This window comes from Cherax quadricarinatus, chromosome 8, assembly GCF_038502225.1.
Source record: "Cherax quadricarinatus isolate ZL_2023a chromosome 8, ASM3850222v1, whole genome shotgun sequence".
Lineage (NCBI taxonomy): Eukaryota > Metazoa > Arthropoda > Malacostraca > Decapoda > Parastacidae > Cherax > Cherax quadricarinatus.
The window spans coordinates 31,095,974-31,118,029 of NC_091299.1; the positions used below are offsets into that span (position 1 = coordinate 31,095,974).

The 22,056-nt window shown below is 38.0% G+C and overlaps 1 protein-coding gene across 3 annotated transcripts in view; it reads right to left on the bottom strand.

Annotated features, from left to right (window-relative positions):
* Nucleotides 1–463: 463 nt before the first annotated feature.
* MsrA (methionine sulphoxide reductase A) overlaps nt 464–22,056 on the bottom strand; it is a 47,923-nt gene continuing 26,330 nt past the window's right edge. For 2 of the 3 annotated variants that reach the window (XM_053772048.2, XM_070083016.1), the window contains exons 2-5: nt 11,838–12,016; nt 9,500–9,614; nt 8,643–8,779; nt 464–7,761 (exon numbers count right to left, since the gene is read on the bottom strand). In XM_053772048.2, the coding sequence (XP_053628023.1) occupies nt 7,530–7,761; nt 8,643–8,779; nt 9,500–9,544 (414 nt within the window). In that variant the 5' untranslated portion in view covers nt 9,545–9,614; nt 11,838–12,016 and the 3' untranslated portion in view covers nt 464–7,529. The remainder of the gene's footprint in view (nt 7,762–8,642; nt 8,780–9,499; nt 9,615–11,837; nt 12,017–22,056) is intronic. The other variant, XM_053772047.2, reaches the window with a different exon arrangement.

Consider the following 22,056-nt stretch of genomic DNA (forward strand, 5'->3'; position numbering starts at 1 on the left):
ATGGAGGGGATTCCCCTTCCAAACAATAATCAGTCCTCCCTCTCTCCTCCTCCCTGTCTTCCATAAGCCAACAAGAGTCTTCAATAAAGGTTTATAATAGCGATTTGAATGTTCATTTATTTATTTTATTTATTCTCATTGTTTTGTGTAAAACTATAATTAATCTTCAAAAAAATGTATTTTTTGTTAATATTTTTGGGTGTCTGGAATGGATTAATTGTATTTACATTAATTCTTAGGGGAAATATTATTTTGGTTTTAGACCGACCTTCTGGAACAGATTATGGCCGATAACCAAGGGTCCATTGTACTTTTTCCAGATACTGCTTGCCAGGGACAAATACTGTACAACACCTTTTTTAATGTTGATCTTGGGCTTTTGTTACAACGTTAAATGTTTACTAGTCTTCAGAAACAGGAGTCTAAGCAGCATAAAGGAGCTTATAAATTAAACCATGATGAGTAATGTAGATCTCTGAAAATATTACATATATTTAAAAAACCTAGATGACACAAGAAAAACTCTCAAAAATTACAAAATTAGTGACATCTTCACTTGTTGGTCATGACATTTATACACTTACATGCATGAGTTTACACCATTATCAACCTACTTAATTACATCAACAATTTCGTTCCTATTAATATTTCAATTTGAAAGATTCCAAACTTTAGTATGTCTGAAAATCAAGTTCACACTATAACTGAAACACAAACCAGTGGTAATCTCCACTTGCATATCAGGTCTCTCTTAATAATCAAGCCAAAAATGGACGTCAAGTTATGGACAACCCTTGGGGATGCTTTTCTTCTCTGAGTGGAAGAGTCCAGGTGATGTCTGTGCACTTATGGCAAGATAGCTATTAAGTGAATTATGGTAAATGTGGGTCACCCTTTCTTAATGAGAGACAGCCAATATGAAAAAGAATGATACTGTATTCTTGTTTTTGTTAATAGAGGTTTACTATCTTTAATACCTTAAGCAAAATCTATTTTGAAGATTGAAACATATCCTATAATCATAGATTTAGTGTGCACTGTATTTAAAAATGTGATCATTAAGTAAATAGTATTTAAGTACACTGAAATATAAAGAATTAAGAATGTTAAAAAAAAAAAAAAAAGAGAAGATATTGTACACACACAGGTCACAGACTGGGCCACGGGGGCGTTGACCCCCGGAACTCTCTTCAGGTAAACTCCAGGTAAACACATTTGGAGATACTGATCAATAATATCAATTTGCCATTTTTCAGTGAATGTAAAAAGTGATCGGGTAAATACTGTACTAATATAGTGACTATGAACCTCAAGTTATTTACAGTTTATTATAAATAATATTTCAGTTCATAAATTTGTTTCAAATATTATTTGGTACAAGCAAGTTTAAAAACATGCAAAAGTAAATACTCTACTCTAAATACAGTACACTTCATATGCCATTCAGATACTTTTTTCATGATCATTACTTATAATGACTTATGAGTTTTTTGGCAATATAACCAGATATAAAAATTACAGAATACAGAACTTGCAAATAAACTTAACTGCTTAATTCATCCACCCAAGAACAGTGCATTTTCATTCCTGAATTTCATAGGAAGATAAGAGAATCTGCAAGTTCTCCTACTCATTTTAAGTGACCTGTATTACTTTCTTTGTAGCAACTCATGTTGAAAATTGAGATGCTACATTTAGGGAATGGAAATGTCTGTAGGTGGTTACCTTAACAATAGAATTCACATTAACATTATGTATAAGAATTTAAGAATAATGTAATGTACAGGACACTCATTTAAAATACTTTACTTCTGATGTGCTTAAAGTTAAACCTGAATATTAGAAGGCATCTATGGATTTAATAGCATTAAATATGTCAAGTTAGGCTATATTTTATTTATCTTTCATTAACTCAGTGTTTTGAATGGTAAACCCTTGTTATATTGGACTTTTAAGAATAGTGGGGATAATCCACTTTGTAAACTGTGCTTTTAACTGCTCTAGCTTCAATATTTACAGATTTATGGAGGCTCAAACAATATTCCCCACATTAGTCTGTCATTTCAAGGACTTAACCACTGTACTGCATCATATTCTCAAATGCGTAATATAAAAACCTCATCACTTCAATGTCATTTATAATACTACTAGAGAAATTTCAATGAGTTATTTTTGAGGGTAACTTCTTAACATATTACTTGCTGAAATAATTTTTTTTTTTACACACTTAGCTCCTGTACAATAAAAATTTGTTAAAAAATTTAGTTATCACATAAATTATTCAAAGTACTCAACAATATGAATGTTCAATATTAATACATACCCATATCAGCAAAATGTTATGCTTGATTCTTATTATACTGAATGCCTTATTACTGTAATTATACAGTATAAGTTACATTATTTATTTAAAACTTACTTTGTGCTAAATGTATATTAGCGTACATTACCTTAATAAACCACTGATTGTTTATATTAAGGATAACCATGGTAAAAAAGCTACATACTGGTATATGGTATCAAGGTATGATTTATATAATTCTGGAGAAAATAAGCAAGACTTTAAAACTGTTACAAAAGCCTTCAAAAAGTAATGATCCTTTAACATGAACTCGGGCATTATAATAACTTGTACATATGAAAACTGAAGTAAAATTTATAGTTATTCAACACATGATACACAATATATTGTCACCAGAGTTCAGAGTATCACATTCTTATTTGGTAGAGACCCTATTAGGGAACAATCACCAAAGATCTGTGCAGTGATGCTACATATGAAGTATTGGTGATAGCAAGGATGAGCACAGCATCAGAACCAGTAAAAATGTCTCAAAGCACTGTTTATGCAAATATAATAATGAAATGCAATGTTATGTAAATAATTAATTGCCATAATTAAAAGTGGAGTTCACCCTTATTGCTGTATCATCAATGCTTCATATAATGTGCAGGAAGCAGTGAAGATAATGCTACTTTAAAAGCAAAAGCATCAACAGTGTCTTCAGTGAGGAAATGGTATGGTGATACCGACAAGATGTGGAAAAAGACACTTATGTACAGTTCAGGACATTTATTAAAGGAAACGTTTCGCCACGAGTGGCTTCTTCAGTCCTAATACAGAGAAAACTAAGAAAACACACATATATATAGTGGCGGGAGTCAGGTGAGGTGATGCGTGGGTAGAGGTGGTAGTAGTAGTAGTAGTAGTAGTAATGGAACTAAGGAGGTGAGGCTAGAGAGGGACCTGCCACTCGTGGCGAAACGTTTCCTTTAATAAATGTCCTGAACTGTACATAAGTGTCTTTTTCCACAGTGTCTTCAGTACACGAGGCAACATTTTAATGCACACAAATGCTTTTAAAGCCATCAAAACATTACTGAAGCTATTATATTAAACACACTCAATATGATATTCAACAAAATTTGAAGTTCCTTCAATTCTTACTCTTCACTCCTGGCTTGGATCTTTTGGTGAGGCACTATTGCAATACTTTGAAGGGGGAGGTAGTGAGCTGCTGTGCTGATGGCTCTCATACCGAGGCAATGGTCATCAAATATTAACCACAGGGATGAGAGGAATTCAGTTAATTGCATTATATACTGGGTATATCATAGATTTCTATAACTTCTCTCCCTTTTTTTTTTTACCTAAGTTCTGCTAAATTCTTCTCATCTCTTGCCATACAAAGAAGGAAAACAATTTTATCTTTCACAAGTCTATTAACCATCTTTTCAGTATGACTCCAAGAGCACACACAAAATTCTATTGCATTTGATTTTGTGCTGTTTGGCCTGGAATAATGAGTAGGAATGGAAATAAACATATGTTCAAAATGTACATTAGGAACAACACAAGGAACGTACATTATTATTATTATTATAATCAAAGAAAGCGCTAAACCGACAATGGTCATACAGCGCTGCAGGGCAGAAAATAGTGCTGAGGCTATAAACAGCTAGGTGGAGAGGGGATCAGAGGTGAGGGGATAAAAGGGCTGGAAGGGATGCTAAGGGCTATGTGTCAAAGTTCATACAGTAAAGCAGTTGCTGACAAAGTCAAAAAGTGATTGTAAGTCAGAGGCAGAGCCATCTGCAAGAAGGGAAGATAAGGCAAGAGTGGTAGGGTGGCGGTGGCACTGGAAGTAAATCCTGCAAGCTCGCTGGTAAACCGGGCAATTGACGAGAAAGTGAAGAACCGAAATAGGGACCTGACAAACCTCACAGAGAGGAATAGGGTGTCGTTCCATGAGATACCCATGGGTAAAGCGGGCATGGCCAATACGGAGCTGGAAGAGCGCAGTCTCCCGAGTACGGCAACAATGGTAAAAAGATGGCCACAAACAAGGAATGTGCAGCAGTAGTGTAGTGTCTACAACTCAAGATAAAAATACAGTATCCCAAAGGTATACTAAGAAATGGCTTCCAAACCTAACCAAATATATAATTTATGAATAAGATGGAAAACAACAGAAATCTGTCATTAACCAATAGGAGGAAAAGGAAAATAAGACAACATATAAGACCAGTGAGTGTGAGCAGGGTAACACTTCGTGAAGGGATTCAGGGAAACTGGTTAGTGGGACTTGAGTCCTGGAGGTGGCAAGTACAGTGTCTGCACTCTAAAGGAGGAGTGGGGATATTTGCTGTTTAGAGGGACATGCGAACTGTCATGTTTGCACGCCTCTGGCAAAACGGTGATAGTGCAAATTATGGTGTAAGTGTTTCTCTTTCGGGCCGCCCTACCTCAGCGGGAGATGGCCAGCATAAAAAAAAAAAAAAAATAGATATAAATTCTCAGTACTATAAACAGAGAGAACAAGAAATCACAATTTTAAACTAAGAGGAGTGGTGCCAGAGGAATACTACTACACAGTATAAAGTTTCTTGTCACAGATAAGAGTGTTAGAAGAGAGAAATGGGATCCAAGAGGCAGTAGTGGTAGATGGTATGGGAATACTGACAAGTTACAACTGATAAAGATATAAGCAAATGGACATTAATAGTTTCTAATTACTGCTTGTGTCTATCAACTATAAGGAGGTAGCAAGCACCACAACCCCGGAAAAGTTCATAAAAAGTTACAAAGATAATTTAAACAATGAAGATGGATTACCCTGAGGATAATATTACTCTTGTAATTACATGTAGGTAATTTTATATACGAACACCCAGGGAGGTACTACCATCCTACCAAGTGAGTGTGAAATAGAAACCTGTAATTGACTGACATGATGGTAGGATTACTGGTGTCTTTTTTCCCATCTCATAAACATGCAGGATACCAGGTATATATTGCTACTTCTACTTACACTTAGGCCACACTACACATGTATGTACAAGCATATATATATATACACACACACCCCTATCTGGGCTTTTTTCTATTTTCTTACTAGTTCTTGTTCTTGTTTATTTCCTCTTATCTCCATGGGGAAGTGGGAAATAATTCTTCCTCCGTAAGCCATGTGTGTCGTAAGAGGCGACTAATATGCTGGGAGCAAGGGGCTAGTAACTCCTTCTTCTGTATAAATTACTAAATTTAAAAATGAAAAAAAAAAAAAAATTCTTTTTATGTCACCCTGCCTCGGTAGGATATGGCTGGATTGTTAAAAAAAAAATCATATACATACACCCACACACAATGAAACTGAAGACACTAAATTTGTCTTTGCTGAATTTATATTAAAAAAGTGTCAAACTGTCTTAGCTGGGGAAAAAAAAGAGAGACACTATAAGAAGTTTTAAGCCGAAAACAAGAAGAGAACAATATCTTAAATCACCAAAAAAGCAGTCTAAATAAATAGAAAATATTTTCAAATAAAAGAAATTGGGCAGACAGAGCTTCAGAAGACTGCACCTATAGTTTTAAAGGACACGCCACAAAAAGCAAATCTAATCTTATAACCACATACAGAAGCAATGCTTTAATTACAATTATGTACTAGTACTTAAAGTACATCCTCTTCCAAGCCTACAATCTCAGCTAGGCACATGCATGTGCGTGCACGCACACGCACACACACACACACACACACACACACACACACACACACACACACACACTGATGATAAATGAGACACTTGTGCAACATTTACACAAGTGTCTTGTTTATCAACTCGGTTTTCTAAACCATTTATTCACATACAATGATACCTGTGTTCAATGGATTCATAGTACTTCATGTATCATACTTAAAATTCTATAATTACTTCTGTCATAGATAAAAACTATATATAATGCATCACTGCTTCAGTTATGTTTTTTTCACTACAAAGAACTTAAAGCTTTAAATTTCATAATTTTACAACCTACTTTTTAAAAAGTAATACTAGATAGTTTTACTTAAAGTCTTGTGCTTCTATACAAGACATTATCAAATTCTGATTTTTGATACACTGTTATAAGCTGTGACCTTAACCCTTTGACTGTCGCAACCCCCAATCCTGAGGTGTCTCCTGGTGTTGCAAAATTTTAAAAAAAAAATTATTTTTTCTTATGAAATGATAGAGAATCTTTTCCTGATTGTAATGACACCAAAAAAACGAAATTTGATCGAAAACTGGCGGAATTACGCTCTCGCGAAGTTAGCGACGATATTTACAAATCGGCGATTTCGCCCACTTTGAGCCCTATTTTCGGCTAATTCCATTATTCCAGTCAACCAAACTCATAGCTATTTCTTCAGAACTCCATTTTTTCCATCGATTGAGTACAAGAAACTGCCCATTTACCGATTTCAACTACCCAATAACATGGTCAGAAATTTGCAATTTGGCCAATTTCACGAAAATTAAAAAATATGACAATTTCAAAATAAGGACCAGAATGAACAATGCAGACATTCCTGGCTCTAAAATGACATTTTCTTTGTTCATCAGTCATGTCTCCAGGCCCCTCCGATATTACTCTTGCTTTTTATTTTGAAATTTTATTCAAACAAAAAATAGAAGATTTACTGTTATGCAGACTACTGCAATACTGTAATAATTGTAAAAATTACATCAACCCATTCATGACTGCATATTAGAATGGCTATTTGGACATTTATTGGACAATGACATTATTTATTTACTTTTGAACATCGGCAAAAATCAAACATTTCCCATACTTTGTGCTCCATTTCCAGGTTCTTTTAATAGTAAAATTAATCAAAATCACCTCTATTTCTATAATATAGTTTCCATTCTATCAAATGAGACCAAGAAAATGAGAATACAACCACAAATACTATACGAAAATAGACCACAAATTCGGGATTTTAATTAAAAAAAAAACGGTCGGAGTTTTTTTTTCTCATTATGCACTGCGTGCTCCAGGATTTTTTTTATATGGTGCACAATGACCACACAGGCCCATTCTCTCACATGTGGGCCTACCAGCTTTCTCCTGCCTGATTTGAAGCCGCTAGAATTTATGAGTATATATACGTCAAACACGGTACCTCGTAAACGTATATATACGGCCGTGACAGTCAAAGGGTTAATATTGTATTTAGTTTTCCTAATAAATTCTACTATTTAATAATTTAGCAAGATACACGAGATGATGATGTCATTTCCTGACGGATGTAGTTGGCCATTTTCTCACTGATCCCCCATTGTTGCCACTCCTTGTCAAATTCAGCCACTGTTCCATAGCCTCCAATATAACCATTGATACGGGCAGCAACATGGCTTCTTATTAACTCTTCTCCTGGATCAATGTCAAGGGAATTGACGAGTGCTGGGTGGCGCTGAAGTAGGTACTTTTGGTGGTAGCTGGGTAAGAAAAAAGTAGAATATTACAGCAGCTCACTGCAGATAAATAATTGAATCTGCAAATTTAACACAAATAAGTTTATCATATATCAGTTCTTTCTTCTTTTACCTCTAATGTTACATCTGTGATAATTACTTGTGGATTTTTGCCCTGACTTTCAAAATGACTTGAGCATTAAAAAGACTAAAAGGTTCATCTGAAACATTGCCAAAGACTTCTACATATTAACTTCACAAATATAAAAACATCATTATTATTACATTCATGGGAAAGAACTTATCTAACTTTGGTTGCAGAAGCTGGAGAATGAAAGGCAATGAGATTGATCAAAGGGGGAAATAGATCCAATTATCTGAATCAAGAGCCCTCACAGGGTATCAAGGTACCTCTGCTGAGCAGAAGACAAACAGTTGCCACAGTGATTGATAGGTAGAATGAACTGCCAAGTTTCATCATTGAATCAATTATCATGGATAGCTTTCAATATTTTTTTTACTAGGCCATGGTGGCATTGACCCCTGAAACTCACTCTAGGTAATGGCCATCTGTCAAGGCAAGGTGGTGCTAAAGAAGGAAACTTTCACATTATACAAATTTATGAGTTGGAATGGTTGGATGTGCAAAGTACTTACTGAGCCTGGGTAAGTAGGCCTACTTCAATAACCCCATATTCTTGTTCCTACAAGAGGTGATTTGATGATAAATATCTTTTGATTCAAGAAATCAAAGCTACTTTCCCCTTTCTTGGATCAAACCTTGTTTTACAAATTCAAGTGAATAGTCAAAAAAAAAAATTGTGCAGTTCTTCACAATGTTTTCAGAAGACAAATAAATGAATCCAAATGGAATAAAAGACAAGATGAGAAAAAAGAATCCTTACTCTTCTGCCTCAAAGAAAACTTTACAAGGGAGGATCGAGGTTGTGATGGGACGTATGTGCTTCTCCTGTTCTGCTTTCATGCTCTCTTCTGCAAGTCGTTTTTGTTCCTCGTCATGATAGAAGATAGCAGACATGTACTGAAAGATTGTAAAGAAAGTGCAATGTTAATGGTAAGGATTTTACAAGCATCTTAAGTTAACATGGTCTTTTGAGAAGAAGAAAAAAAAAGGGAGTTTTGAGATTGGAATATGTTATTTCCTGCTTTTATCAGGGGCTAACATTTAGAGATGGTGTATTCATCTGTAGTGGAGAGAAGGTTGGAGGGAGGAGGGGGTAAAGGAGGTTTTGTGTATGAGGAGCTTAGACATCCATCAAGCATGTGTGAATGTGTTAGACAGAAATGAGTGGAGGCAAGGGTTTCTATAATTTGACATGCTGTTGGAGTGTTAGCAAGGTAACATTTATGAAGGGATTCAGGGAAACTGGTTAGCCTGACTTGAGTCCTGGAGGTGGGAAGTACAGTCCTTACACTCTGAAGGAGGGATGAGGATATTTGCGGTTTTGAACTGTAGTATCAGAGTGCTTCTGGCAAGATAGTGATGGAGTAGTTGATAGTGAAAGTGTTTCAGGAGATGGCCGGTGGAATAAAATATACCGTAGCTCAACAGTATTTATGATAATGGAACACATTAGTCCCTGCTCTCATCAGATGTTATTGCACAACTATCAGGGGCTGCTTTAAAATCATGTTTCCAATACAAAGTGTAGAAAATATAGTACTTCATTATATTTATGATTTATTTATAAAACCAACCATCCTCCTGTTAAGACATTAACCAACCCCGTTAAGACATTACCTGACGTGAGCATTTGGATGTTGGGTTATGGTACCTCCAAAACATGGATAAAAGAGTTGCATAATCTGTTTGCTCTGGATCGTAGTCTACATCAACAGTCTCTGTATGGTCACCCCTGTGAAAAAAGAAGGCATTAGTAAATTTAGTCTGATAAAAAAATAATGTTCAGGTATGGGTATCCTGTATTATGTAGGATAATAAAGCTGGCACTGTTTAAGGGATCCCATACCCTAAGGTACAGCTATGTCTAGTGGTGTGCCTAAAACTACTGGTATCGGTGAGTATTGCCCATATTAATCCCTTACATACATATACTGCATTTCTTCTCTGTCAAAAAATTTAAGCAAGTCGCTCAAAAATACAGGACAATGAAATGGATGAAGTTAATATGAGTATCTTAAGAATGGACTCTTGTCAAAGTCTGAGGAAGACATGGTTTAAATATCTACAAGAAGAGGCAAATGCAAAGTAAAGAAAATGAATATTAGCTATCACCCAAAAGCTATCTAACCAGATGTAATTATGGTACCGTAACATTCAAGATAGTACTGTAATGAATACAGTACGGATATGTATGGAAACTCTTTAGAAAGGAATAAAAATGAGGAAAACAAGTGATGTTAAAAATAAGTGGCTCCTGAAAATTTTGTTTTCTTAGGCAAATGGAAATGAAACTTGAAAACTATTGTAGTGAAGCCTTGCTTTAATGGACTAATAGAGGAGAGAGGGTGTCTGGTAAAGGTGACTGCCTTTTAACCCTTGCAGGGTCCCCAGGCCCTCTCCCAGACTTGTTCTCAGGGTCGCCCAAATTTCAAAAAAAAAAAAAAAAAAAATTATTTTTTCTTATGAAAAGATAGAGAATCTTTTCCCGATCATAATGACACCAAAAGTATGAAATTTGATGGAAAACTTACGGAATTATGCCCTCGCGAAGTTAGCGGTCATGACGATGTTTACGCATCGGCAATTTTGCCCACATTGAGCCCTATTTTCGGCCAATTCCAGTGTACTAGTTGACAAAAATCATAATTATTTCGCTAGAACTCCATTTTTTCTATCGAATGAGTACAAGAAACCACCCATTTACTAATTTCAACTATCCAATACAGTGGTCAGAATTTAGCAATTTTGCCAATTTCACACAAATTTCAAAAGATGCCAATCTCCAAATAGGGTCCAGAATAAACAAGAAAGACATTCCTGGCACTAAAATAACACTTCCTCTGTTCATTAGTCACGTCTCAAGGCCCCTCTTACATTCTTTTGCTTTCAACTTTAAATTTTTATTCTCACAAAAAAATAGAAGATTTACTGTTATGCAGACTACTGAATTAGTGTAAAAATGGTATAAATAATATCGGCGCACTTGTGAAAGAATATTAGACTCACCAGTTGACGTGTATTGGATGCTTAGCATGATTTGTTTACTTTTGAACTTTGGTAAAAATCGAACATTTCTGCTACTTTGAGCTAAATTTCAAGGTACTTTTCATTGTAAAATCAGTCAAAATCATCTCAATTTCTGTAATATGTCTACCATTCTAGAAAATGAGACCAGGAAAACTAGAATTATTATTTTTTTTTATTAGCACACTGGCCGATTCCCTCCAAGGCAGGGTGGCCCGAAAAAGAAAAACTTTCACCATCATTCACTCCATCACTGTCTTGCCAGAAGGGTGCTTTACACTGCAGTTTTTAAACTGCAACATTAACACCCCTCCTTCAATAATAAATACCATAATAAATAAATAAATACAACAATAAATACCATACGAAAATACAGTGCAAAGTTGCTGTTTTAATCCAAAAACACGGTCAAAGTTTTTTTTTCTCATTATGCACTGTGTGCTGCAGGATTTTTTTTATACTGCACCCACTGACCACATAGACCCATTCTTTCATATGTAGGCCTACCAACTTTCTCTCACTAGATTTGAGGGCGCTAGAATTTAGGTATACTAGTACATCGAAAACCCTGGTGCGTAAGCCGTACTAGTACGACCGAAACCCTGAAAGGGTTAAATACAAACAAAGTTTTTTTTCACAATCATTACAATAATTGACGATTCTGTAATTAACAGACTTTGTTAAATCCAATGTCAATTTACCTAGGGGCCTGAGTGAGTGATGGTGATTTTTTTTTTTTTTAGTGGGGGGGGGAGCATTCTAGCTTGGTGGGGGATGGCCAGTGTTAAAAAAAAAAAAAGGAATTTCTGAGTACTTCTATGAGAAATTTCACAACCAGAACAAACAAAAATGTTAGAAAAGATTAATGTTATTCAATTTACATGAAACATTTTATTCTTGCATTAATGAATTCTGTTAAAACACTACTTACAAACTGTGGTAAGTCGGGTTGGCCTTTGACCCACCGGTGAAGCCAACTCGTGTCCTGATGACACCAGGTGCAGCACCGAACTGGGCCTCAGGAAACCAAAATCATGACATGCCAAAAGTGGCCCTTTTGGTTGCAACTTTTGGCTCTAACAGTATCATTGTCCTTACACCAAGGTTAGACTGAAAATAAACAGTTTGGTTATAAAAGAAACCCACATGAAATAAATGATACTTCAGGTTCACTATTTGGCTTTATGAGCTTATCCTTAAAACAAACAAAACAAATCGAACAAAGTTATTCTTTTGTGTAGTAACAACATGTAGTTCACACGTAATAAAATTTTGTTAAGCACAAAGGAAGCCACTAGGATGCCTGTGTATTTTGGGCAGACTAATGCTAATGTTTACAGACTACTTCAGACTAGACACAGGTTACTGAGTGGCAAATTTTAATTATGCATCATTATAAAAAAAAGGGTAGCAAAACATATTACAATTAGTACAATTTTAAGTGTATTAATACACTTTAAACTGATTTAGTGACCTTAAATTAACTGGGATTTATTAAGTAGTTTCAAATTGGCTCTATGATTTCAGGCTATGAGAAGATTATAAGAGATAATGAAGAAACAGGAAGTAGTTGGACGAGTTGGTTTTGTTTCGTATAGCAAAGTACTGTATTGATGTAGTTACATTTGGGTGATGAGGTGATTTTTAATTATGGCTCTAAGTTGACTGGCAGACAGGGGACCTTTTGCTAGTTCGGGCAATGCATTCCTGATTTTGGGGCCCTACATGTGCATTGCATTTTTGCATGAGGTGAGGCGGACACTGGGGATGTCAGAGAGAGTTTTGTGCCTTGTGTTGTGCCTGTGTTTTCTGTTGCAGCTATCAAAAAGCAGTTTAACATAACAGGCACAGTAATATGAGTGCATATTTTGTATATTAAGTAATTCAAACTCTGGAAGAGCAGAGGGGTGTGTTGTCTGGTGCAGCAATGGGTGATAATCAATACTGCAGCTTTTTTGGTTTGTTATTAATGGTTTAAGGTGATTAGCTGTAGTAGATCCCCAGGCACAAATACCATAGGTGAGGTAAGGGTAGATTAGAGAGTGTAAGTAGTGCTGTTTGAGGTACGTACATGGCACGATATTTTGGAAAGGATGCCTACTGTTTTGGAAACCTTCTTGGCTATATGTTGGATGTGGGTCTGAAATTTAAGGTTGCAGTCAAGGTGAAGATCTAAAAATTTGCCCTCAGTGTATCTTGTAATGGGGAAACCACTGATCAATATGTTAAGTTGGATATTTTTAGTTGTTCCAAACAGCATGTAGCAGGTTTTGTCTAAATTGAGAGTGAGTCTGTTGGTCATCATCCACATAAATATTTTTAGGAGCTCGTCATTAACAGTGTCACTAAGCACAGTCGGGTTTGAGTGGGAGAAGACATAAGTAGTGTCATCTGTGAAGGAGATGAGATGCATCTACAGGCTGAGCAGACAAGGTTACACTATTTGTGGAGACTATATGTACTAAGATAAGATAAGGCATTCAAGAGTAATGTTCTGTAATGTTCTAGTTTCAGATGCAAGATATTGGGGTCCACTGTATCAAAAGCTTTCCACAGTTCTATGAAAAACCCCAAAGGATATTAATTTTTTCAAGTGATGCACACAGCAGTTTGAGCACTTATATAATTGCATCATTTGTACTTTTTCGGCCCACATGCAAACTGGCAGGGGATAAGTATGTTAACATGAGATATTAGGTAGGAGTTAATTCGCTTATGTATTTTTTTTTTTTTTGAAGATTTTAGGCCTATAGTTATTCACTTCAGTTGGATTGCCTCCTTTGAGGATCAGGGTAACCCTTGGTTAACCATGCTCTGGATTACACCACAAGTTTTGACAAATATCTAGCCAACAATGATCATGACAAAAACCTACTGTGCATCAAGGGCATTTTGTTAAATGGCATCCAAGACTGTTTTAAGAACAATGGTTTACCTCAGTGCTACAATCTTTCTCTACAAGAACTCAGATGCAATGACAACATAATTGTTACTACAGTGGTACCTCAGGATACGAACAGCTCAAAATGCATACAATTATGTAAGTGTATTTATGTAAGTGCTTTCGTAAGTGTATTTTTGGGGGTCTGAAATGGATTAATCTAATTTATGTTATTCCTTATGGGAACAAATTCGTTCGGTATCAGCATTTGAACAGCCTTCTGAGACGAAATACGTTTGTATCCAAAGGTACCACTGTACTTTATTCAGACAGAGGGAGAAAGATAATGATTTTGAACAAAAATGATTACTTCACCAAAGCCTATGATCTATTAAATGACAATAACACACATGAGAAACTAAACAAAAATCCCCTCCCAACCGTTAGTGCTAATTTTAACAAAGTAGTTTGAGCCACTGGAAATAACAAAGAGGACAGTGACATTTTGCTCCAGTTCAGAACAACAAACCCAAGTCTCCCTTATTTTTAGGGGTTACCCAAAACCCATAAGCAGGGTATATCATTGAGACCAATCATTTTTAGAAGGTCATTTTTGTACAAATTAGCTTAATGGCTAAGCAGTCTTCTACTTCCTTTCCTCAGCAAGTTTTCACAGTCACATCTGATACATTCAGAAGATTCATTGAAAAAGCTAGAAACATCAACCTGCAGAACAAAAGGATGTTATGTTTGGATGTGGATTCCTTGTTCACTAGACTACCAGTCGATGATGGCCTAAACTTCCTCGCCACCAAATTGCTGCCACATCAAAAGTAGTTCCCTCAATTTCTATCATGAAAATTTTAGCCCTCACTAAATTACATGTCACTACTAATGTTTTCTCTTTCAACAATGAATTCTTCAGGCAGAAATTTGGCTGCAGCATGGGAAGTCCACTCTTTCCCATACTCGCTAATTTATACATGGAATACTATGAAACTACCATCCTTCCCAGCATTAAACCACCAGACATGACCTGGTACAGGTAAGATGATGATGTCTTTACCATATTAGATGACAGCTGGGGCAGCTTCAACACATTCTTTGAGAATGTTAACCATCTTCTTCCCTCTAAACAGTTCAAAGTTGAATGGGAAATAATCAACTTCCATTCCTTGATGTTCTCATCACCAGTAATAATGATCAGGTTGAATTCTCAGTTTATAGGAAGCCCACTCATACTGCCAACTATGTTCACTTCTACAGCCACCATTCAATCTAAATTAAGAAGAGAACCATCTGAAGCCTCTTCTTGCGTGCACTCAGCATATTCAGCCCCTCAAAGTTAGACCAAGCAAAAAATAAATCCTTAGAACACATTTCTCCAAAGTGCATACCCTGACTGGTTTATTAAACAAGGAAAAAAGAAAGCAAACATCAACTGTTACAATACCTCAGTTCACAAAAACTCAACCCCATCCAGCAAATCTCAACTCGTGGTACCTTACCATCAATGCACATTCAATCGTCTCAACAAAGTGACCAAAAACTCACTGTACATAAAAGGGCCCAAAATTTGGAACACACTAACAGAAATCTCCATAACCTCTGGTACAGCTAGCACTTTTAAAACTACAGTTAAAAAATACCTTATCTCCTTAGCCTATCCCAACCCATCATAAATACATATGTAAAATCTATACATGCATCTGCTCAGTACATAAACATAGGGATTAAGTCAGGAGTATTGAAGAGAGTTAGAGCTAAGGAAGGGGTATCAATAATGTTGAAGGATCAGTTATGGAAGGAGAAGAGGGAATATAAATGTATAAATTTAAGGATTGTGTGGATTAAAATAAGGGTTTCATGCAAAAAGTGGGTCATAATGTGTGTGTGCACCTGGAGAAAAGAGGAGTCTGTGGAGAGAGAGAGAGAGGAAGAGAGAGAAAAAGAGAGAGAGAAAAAGAGAGAGAGAAAAAGAGAGAGAGAAAAAGAGAGAGAAAAAGAGAGAGAAAGAGAGAGAGAGAGAGAGAGAGAGAGAGAGAGAGAGAGGGAGAGGGAGGGAGTGAGAGTGAGTGAGAGTGTGAGAGTGAGTGAGAGTGAGAGTGTGTGTGTGTGTGTGTGTGTGTGTGTGTGTGTGTGTGTGTGTGTGTGTGTGTGTGTGTGTGTGAGTGTGTGAGTGTGTGTGTGTGTGTGTGTGTGTGTGTGTGTGTGTGTGTGTGTGTGTGTGTGTGTGTGTGTGTGTGTGTGTGTGTGTGTGTGAGTGTGTGTGTGTGTGTGTGTGTGTGTGTGTGTGTGTGTGTGTGTGTGTGTGTGTGTGTGTGTGTGTGTGTGTGTGTGTGTGTGTGTGTGTGTGAGTGTGTGTGTGTGAGTGTGTGTGTGTGTGTGTGTGTGTGTGTGTGTGTGTGTGTGTGTGTGTGTGTGTGTGTGTGTGTGTGTGAGTGTGTGTGTGTGTGTGTGTGTGTGTGTGTGTGTGTGTGTGTGTGTGTGTGTGTGTGTGTGTGTGTGTGTGTGTGTGTGTGTGTGTGTGTGTGTGTGTGTGTGTGTGTGTGTGTGTGTGTGTGTGTGTGTGTGTGTGTGTGTGTGTGTACTCACCTATATACTCACCTATATGTGGTTGCAGGGGTCGAGTCATAGCTCCTAGCCCTGCCTCTTCACTGGTCGATACTAATTCACTCTCTCCCTGCTCCATGATATTTGTCATACCTCTTCTTAAAGCTATTTATGGAACTTGCTTCCACTACTTCACTCTCCAGATTATTCCAGTTCCTGACAACTCTAAGACTAAAGAAATACTTCCTAACATCCCTATGACTCATCTGGGTTTTCGGTTTCCAATTGTGTCCCCGTGTTTCTGTATCCCATCTCTGAAATATTCGATCCTTGTCCACCTTGTCAATGCCTCTTAGTATTTTATACGTTGTTACCATGTCCCCTCTATCCCTCCTATCCTCTAGTGTCATCAGGTTGAGTTCCCTTAACCTCTCCTCATAAGACATACCCCTCAGTTCCGGGACTAATCGTGTTGCAAATTTTTGCACTTTCTCCAATTTCTTGACATGTTTGACTAAGTGAGGGTTCCATACTGGCGCTGCATATTCCAGTAGTATAGGCCTTACGTACACTGTGTACAATGTTGTGAATGACTCCTTACTCAGATGTCTAAACACCAATCTCAGGTTTGCCAATCTCCCATATGTTGCAGCAGTTATTTGATTGATGTGTGCCTCAGGGGACATGTTCGTTATAATGCTTACCCCAAGATCCATCTCTTTAACTGATGTTTGCAGCTGTTGGTTTCCTAACCTGTACTCCATCTGTGGTCTTCTGTGTCCTTCCCCAATCTTCATGACCTTACACTTACTGGGGTTAAACTCCAGGAGCCTTTTGTCGGACCATACTTGTAGTTTGTCCAGATCCCCTTGTAATCTTAACTGATCCTCTCCCACTTGTATTCTCCTCATCAGTTTCACATCATCAGCGAACAGTGACACTTCTGAATCTATTCCTTCCACCATGTCATTCACATATACAAGAAACAGCACCGGGCCTAGGACTGAACCTTGTGGAACCCCACTCGACACATTCACCCACTCCGACACTTCAGCACGTACCAACACACGTTGTTTCCTTCCTGTCAGGTATTCCCTGATCCATTGCAGTACCTTCCCCTTTATTCCTGCCTGCCCCTCCAATTTTTGCACCAGTCTCTTGTGTGGTACTGTGTCAAAAGCCTTCTTGCAATCTAAAAAGATGCAATCTACCCATCCCTCTCTCTCCTGTCTTACTTCTGTTACCTTATCGCAGAACTCAAGTAAATTTGTGACACAGGATTTCCCATCTCTGAAGCCATGCTGTCATGTATGAGCCCAATCTTTTCAATGTGTTCTTCTACTTTTCTCCTGATAATCTTTTCCATGACTATACATACTATACAAGTCAGTGACACTGGTCTGTAGTTTAATGCTGCCTGTCTGTCCCCATTCTTAAAAATTGGAACTACATGTGCTGTCTTCCACGCCTCAGGCAACTGCCCTGTTTCGATAGATTTACTGAAGATTGCTGCTAATGGCACACACAGTTCCTCTGCTCCCTCTCTCAGTATCCATGGAGATATGTTATCTGGGCCCACCGCCTTTGAGGTATCGAGTTCGTCTAGCAGTTTCTTCACCTCTACCTTGGTTATGTGTATTGTGTCCAGCGCCTGCTGGTGCACCCGAACTCCACAGTTTGCTGGAAGCATTCCTGACTCTATTGTGAATACTTCTCTAAATCTTTTGTTTAGTTCATCACATACTTCTTGGTCACTCTTTGTCAGCTCCCTCCTTCTTTCCTCAGCCTGATTACCTGGTCCTTGACTGTTGTTTTTCTCCTAATGTGACTGTATAACAACTTTGGTTCAGATTTGGCTTTTGATGCTATGTCGTTCTCGTATTGCCTCTGGGCCTCTCTCCTTATCCTTGCATATTCGTTTCTGGTTCTTCTGCTCAGCTCCTTGTTTTCTTGAGTCCTTTGCCTTCTATACCTTTTCCATGCTCTCGCACACTTGGCTTTGGCCTCTTTACACCTCCAATTAAACCATGGGCTCACTCTGGTCTTACCATTTTTTCTGTTGCCCTTTGGTATGAACCTTTCCTCTGCCTCCCTGCACTTAGTGGTTACTATTTCCATCATTTCATTTACTGTCTTTCCATCTAGTTCTCTTTCCCACTGCACTTCATGCAGAAAACTTCTCATTCCTATGTAGTCCCCTTTTTTGAAGTTTGGTTTCTCTCTTTGTTCTCGTGCTGCTGCATTCTCCACTGTTAACTCAATAAGATATTCAAAACTCAGGACATCATGATCACTAGCGCCAAGGGGTCTTTCGTGGGTGATATCCCTTATGTCTGAACTATTCAAGGTGAATATGAGATCCAGCCTTGCTGCAACATCCTCTCCTCTCTCTCTGATTGTATCCCTAACATGTTGATGCATAAAGTTCTCCAATACAGTCTCCAACATCTTAGCCCTCCATGTTTCTGGTCCCCCATGTGGCTCTAGGTTTTCCCAGTCAATCTCTTTATGATTGAAATCCCCCATTATAAGCAATTTTGTCCTACCCATATGAGCCCTCCTGGCCACTTCAGCTAGTGTATCCACCATTGCCCTATTGTGCACATCATACTCTTCTCTTGTTCTCCTGCTGTTAAGTGGTGGGTTATACATCATTGGTATCATCACCTTTGGACCACCAGTCTGAAGTGTTCCTACAATGAAGTCATCTGTTTCCCTTCTTTCCATTCCTCCCATCTCCTCAAAACTCCACTGTTTTTTTTATGAGCAATGCTACTCCTCCCCCTCCTCTGTTCTATCCTTCCTCATAATCTGATATCCAGGTGTAAAAATTGCATCTGTTATCATCCCTGTAAGTTTTGTATCTGTTAGTGCTATGATGTCAGGTGATGCATCAATGATGCGTTCTTGCCACTCTTCGCTCTTATTTGTCATTCCATCTGCATTGGTGTACCATACCTTTAGCTTCCTTTCCATTACTGTATTTTGGGAGATGGGAGAGGAAGGTGCAGGCTGGAAGGGTGGGAGGCAGGGCACAATATTATGGGAGGCTGCTGTGATTGTGGAATTAGTGCTTAGGGGGTGGTGGCTATGGAGTGAGGTTCGTTTCTGTTTACTGTGTTTGGTTGATATGTGGTGACAGGGGTTGAGAGGTTTCTGTAAGCATTTGTGTTTGATGTTCTCCCAAAGGCTGAGTTTTCCTGTCTGTCGTTGCCTGTCCTCTCTCTCTTTCCTTCCACTGGTTCTGTCTTGCTCTCACTTTGTTTTTCCCTTTCCTTTCGTGTTCTGTCTCGATTAAGGAACACTTTTTGATAATCTGGAGAGTCCTTTAACAGTGGTTTCTGTTGTAGTATCCTGTTCCGTACCACATCTGTCTTGAATGTCAATCTGACCGGTCAATTTTTTTCCCTCGAATACCCTCCCCCTCCCAAGTCTGTGAAAATTTTCTACCTGAGACATGTCCCTCTTTCCTGTTATTGCAATGATGTTCTTAATCTCTGTTTTCTCCCAATGCTTTCTTTCATCATAGGTCTGCCCTTCAGGCTCCTGAAGCCCATGAATAATTATTGACCTCTCCCTCTCCTCTTCCCATTTATTTTCCCTCTGTATCTCTGGATCTGATGGATGGATATGTATGTATGTGTGTGTGTGTGTGTGTGTGTGTGTGTGTGTGTGTGTGTGTGTGTGTGTGTGTGTGTGTGTGTGTGTGTGTGTGTGTGTGTGTGTGTGTGTGTGTGTGTGTGTGTGTGTGTGTGTGTGTGTGTGTGTGTGTGTGTGTGTGTGTGTGTGTGTGTGTGTGTGTGTGTGTGTGTGTGTGTGTGTGTCTGTGTGTGTGTGTGTGTGTGTGTGTGTGTGTGTGTGTGTGTGTCTGTGTGTGTGAGTGTGTGTGTGTGTGTGTGTGTGTGTGTGTGTGTGTGTGTGTATGTGTGTGTGCGTGTGTGTGTGCGTGTGTGTGTGTGTGTGTGTGTGTGTGTAGGAACTTCTGAACCAAGTGAGAGAGTAATAGTAATTGTGGTAGGGGACCTAAATGCTAAAGTAGGTAAGTTTGGGATGCCAGGTGTAAATGATAATGGCGGCCCTTTGATTGAACTTTGTATAGAAATGGGGGTTTGGTATAAGTAATACATATTTTAAGAAAAAGAGGATAAATAAGTATACAAGATATGACATAGGGCGTAATGACAGAAGTTTGTTGGACTATATATTGGTAGATAAAAGACTGTTGAGCAGGGGGGCCACAGATATATCAGACCACTTTTTAGTTGTAGCTACAGTGAGAGTAAAAGATAGATGGGATACAAGGAAAATAGAAGCAGCAAATAAGAGAGGTGAAGGTTTATAAACTAAAGGAGGAGGCAGTTAGGGTAAGATATGAACAGCTATTGGAGGATAAATAGGCTAGTGAGAGTATAGGCAACGAGGTCGAAGATGTAGTGTTAAGAGTGAGTGTTCAGCAGAGGTTTGTAGTTACAGGAAAGTGGGTGCAGGAGGGAAGAAGAGCAATTGGTGGAATGATGATGTAAAGATAGTAGTAAGGGAGAAAAAGTTAGCATATGAGAGGTTTTTACAAAGCAGAAGTGATGCAAGGAGGGAGGAGTATATCGAGAGAAAAACAGAGGTTAACCCTTTCAGGGTCCAATCTATGGCTTTACGTTCAGGGTCCAAACCATAGACCTACGCCATGAGCTCAGCTCACTCTGATAAACTGTGAGTGGTACATTTGGGCCTAGATATGAGAGAATACATCAATGTAGTATGTGTGCACCACATAAAACAAATCCTGCAGCACACTGTGTATAATGAGAGAAAAAAAACTGAGACCATGATTTTCGATTAAAACAGCAACTTTGAAGTGTTTTTTCGTATGTTTTTTATAGTTGTATTTGCGTCTTGGTCTCATTTGATAGAATAGAAGACATATTACAGAAATAGAGATGATTTTCATTGGTTTTAGCACTGGAAATGGCTTGAAACTGAGCTCAAAGTAGCGGAAATGTTAAATTTTCGCCGATGTTCAAGAGTAAACAAATGACCTCACACGTTTTAAGTGCTTTTGTAAGTGCATTTTTGGGGGTGTGAAATGGACTAATCTAATTTGCATTATTCCTTATGGGAACAAATTTGTTCGGTAACAACACCTGAACAGCTTTCTGGAACGAATTATGGCTGAATCTCGGGGTACCATTGTATTTCATAAATGTACGGAAGAGGGTAAGGTACTTAAGGAATGGCAGAGAGCATGCATAGTTCCTTTGTATAAAGGCAAAAGGGACAAAAGAGGGTGCAAAAATTATAGGGGAATAAGTCTGTTGAGTATTCCTGGTAAAGTGTATGGTAAAGTTATTACTGAAAGAATTAAGATTAAGATGGAGTAGGAGGATACCAGATGAACAAGGAGGCTTTAGGAAAGGTAGGGGGTCTGTAGACCAAGTGTTTACAGTGAAACATAGGTGAACAGTATTTAGATGAGGGTAAAGAGGTTTTTGTGGCATTTATGGATTTGGAAAAGGCATATGACAGGGTGGATAGGTGAGCAATGTGGCAGATGTTGCAAATGTATGGAACAGGAGATAGGTTACCAAAATCTGCAAATGTATGGAACAGGAGATAGGTTACCAAAATCAGTGAAGAGTTTTTACGAGGATAAGTGAGGCTCAGGTTCGAGTATGTAGGAGAGAGGGAGATTATTTCCCAGTAAAAGTAGGCCTTAGACAAG